This window comes from Nestor notabilis, unplaced genomic scaffold (genome assembly GCF_000696875.1).
Source record: "Nestor notabilis isolate BGI_N333 unplaced genomic scaffold, ASM69687v1 scaffold19296, whole genome shotgun sequence".
Taxonomy (NCBI): Eukaryota; Metazoa; Chordata; class Aves; order Psittaciformes; family Psittacidae; genus Nestor; species Nestor notabilis.
Genome location: NW_009932614.1, coordinates 1,401 through 3,567, shown reverse-complemented (window position 1 = coordinate 3,567; position 2,167 = coordinate 1,401). Strand labels below are relative to the sequence as shown.

At 59.8% G+C, this 2,167-nt stretch overlaps 1 protein-coding gene across 1 annotated transcript in view; it reads right to left on the bottom strand.

The window, feature by feature from the left end:
* Window positions 1-2,167, bottom strand: part of RFX5 (regulatory factor X, 5 (influences HLA class II expression)) — a gene marked incomplete at its 3' end in the record, with an annotated part of 3,632 nt that overhangs the window by 205 nt on the left and 1,260 nt on the right. The window contains exons 2-7 of the mRNA XM_010016492.1: window positions 2,086-2,119; window positions 1,605-1,687; window positions 1,306-1,431; window positions 1,000-1,116; window positions 561-642; window positions 75-276 (exon numbers count right to left, since the gene is read on the bottom strand). Of these exons, the coding sequence (XP_010014794.1) occupies window positions 75-276; window positions 561-642; window positions 1,000-1,116; window positions 1,306-1,431; window positions 1,605-1,687; window positions 2,086-2,119 (644 nt within the window). The remainder of the gene's footprint in view (window positions 1-74; window positions 277-560; window positions 643-999; window positions 1,117-1,305; window positions 1,432-1,604; window positions 1,688-2,085; window positions 2,120-2,167) is intronic.

Here is a 2,167-nt window from a genome sequence, read left to right as displayed (position 1 = left end):
ATCTCCCAAACCCTCTGTGCCCCGTGAGCGAGCCCAATGTGGGGTGAGCGGGACAAGGACTCCATTCCACACACCTGAGACCACCATGGCCATGACCAGGTCGGCATGGGCCGAGCGGGAGCTGATGATGTGCTGCTGGATGAGGAACTGGGCCACCTCCACGATGTTGTTGAAGGAGCGCTTGAGGATCTTCTCGGCCCAGTCGCAGGTCAGGGCGCAGGCTGCCTCCATCACCTCGATGTTGTAGGACTGCACCAGATCCGTCAGCTCCGACTGCTGCGGGAGGGACGAGCCATGAGCCCCCGCAGCACAGCACAGGATGCCCAGACGTGAACAGGGCCCGATTCTGACACCCCCACAGGTCACAAGCCTGCACGGGCGGGTAGGTCCTTGTGAGCTCCCTTTGTGGGGGCTCACGGGACAGAGCAGAACCTGTTCCCACGAGAGGACATCCCTCCAGCCCTGCCTTCATTTCACCGGGATCTAACAAGCGAGGAGATTCATTACCCCACCAAAGGAGGTTGGCAAAACTCAAGCCATGGAGGCAGCGGAGGACTTACGGTCTCTGTCACTTTGAGGTCCAGGCTGGGCAGGGGTGGCAGGCTGACCATCGTCTTCCTCCGGATCCCGCTGTAGCAGTACGTTTGGCAGGGTTAAGGTCTTTTGCTGTCACACAAACGTGGCTGCAACAGGCGACGGGTCACAGCTCGAAAGGCTTCAGCTGCGGGGCTCAAAACGGGCTTGTCCTGGAGGCATGAGAGCAGCTGGACCCAAGCTGAGATGTCCCCTTCATGGTGTGCTCCCTGCTCACCATCAGCTGCCCCCAGGCTGCCCCGAGTGCAAGGTGCAAGGATGGGGCAACCCCATCAGCCAACGAAAACCAGACCCTCTCAGAAGCTACAAAATACCACCTCTTTAAAAGGGGACAGGCTGGAGAAGCAGCCCTGTCGCCACCAGTCCAAGCAGCTCCCCTGGCCAGCCAGGCACGTGGAAGGATATTTGGACTGTCCTCGGCCTCCCAGCCGCCGGGCTTTGATTTTTGGGAAGATCTCCCGGATGATCTTGCCGAAGTTGGCAGCGCTCAGCGGGCGGCAGCAGAGGTTATCGCAGTATCGCCTGTCGGGGAGAGCTGTGGGTTAAAGCCGTCGGGCTCTTCTGCTGCCCTCTGGATGCACCAGATTCCACCCGCGCATGTGGCTCATTTCAGGAACCCAGGGTTGGGCCAGGCCATTCCCAAACAACCCCAGGCACTTGGTGCCCTCCAAACTGACCTCCCTGCTGGGGTTCTCTCACCCCTCTGCTCACTTGTAGGCATCGTAGACATCCTGCTTGGGCAGGCAGGTGTCCGTGTGCTCCTCCAGGTGATTCCGGATCCAGTTGCACGCGTGCATGTACTCGGCTGTGCTCAGTGAGCTCAGGTCCAGGCTGCTGCTGCTCCCGTGGGAGCCCCGGACAAACCATTAAGTAACAGAGAAGCAGCAGAAGCAGGACATGAGGCCGATCCGTGGCAATCTCCCCCCAGCCTCTTGTGGTCTCTATCCCCCACTATCATCCCGACAGCCCCTGCCCTCCTGGCCACAGCCCTGGCTCGCTCCAGCACCCACCTCTTCTCCCCCAGGCTTGGTCCCGTCGGCAGCTGGAGGTAGAGATAGAGCTTGTCGTTGTCTGAGAACTTCTGGACATCTTGCTACAGCCAAAGGATCCACAGGGAGAATGGACCAGAGACAAAGAAAGGTTAAGGATCCAAACCAAGGAACAGCCGATACCAGCAGTAACTGATGGGGCATTGAAAGCAGAGCACCTCTGTCAGCATGAACATGGCTGCATGTGAGGGAACTGGGCAACCAAAGTCACAGGCACTGCCCCTCCAGGGAACTGGAAAGGGTTGTCCCACCCAGGGCTGGGGCAGCGGGTGCCACCCCCCAGGCAGGGTGATCGGGGGCTCTCAGGGCTAATCCCAGCAGCCAGATCCCGACCCGATGGGAACCAGGCTCAGGCAAACCCAGGGTTCAGTTTAGCTAGAACAGAGACGTGGAGGCGCATCATTCCCTCACCCTCAGCGCAATGTGCCATGGAGGCACTCACCAGGATGGAGTCGACTTTGCTCTGCACGGCTTTGCTGTGCGGGACAGAGACAAAAGGTGTTAGGGCAGAGCAGGATGACGGC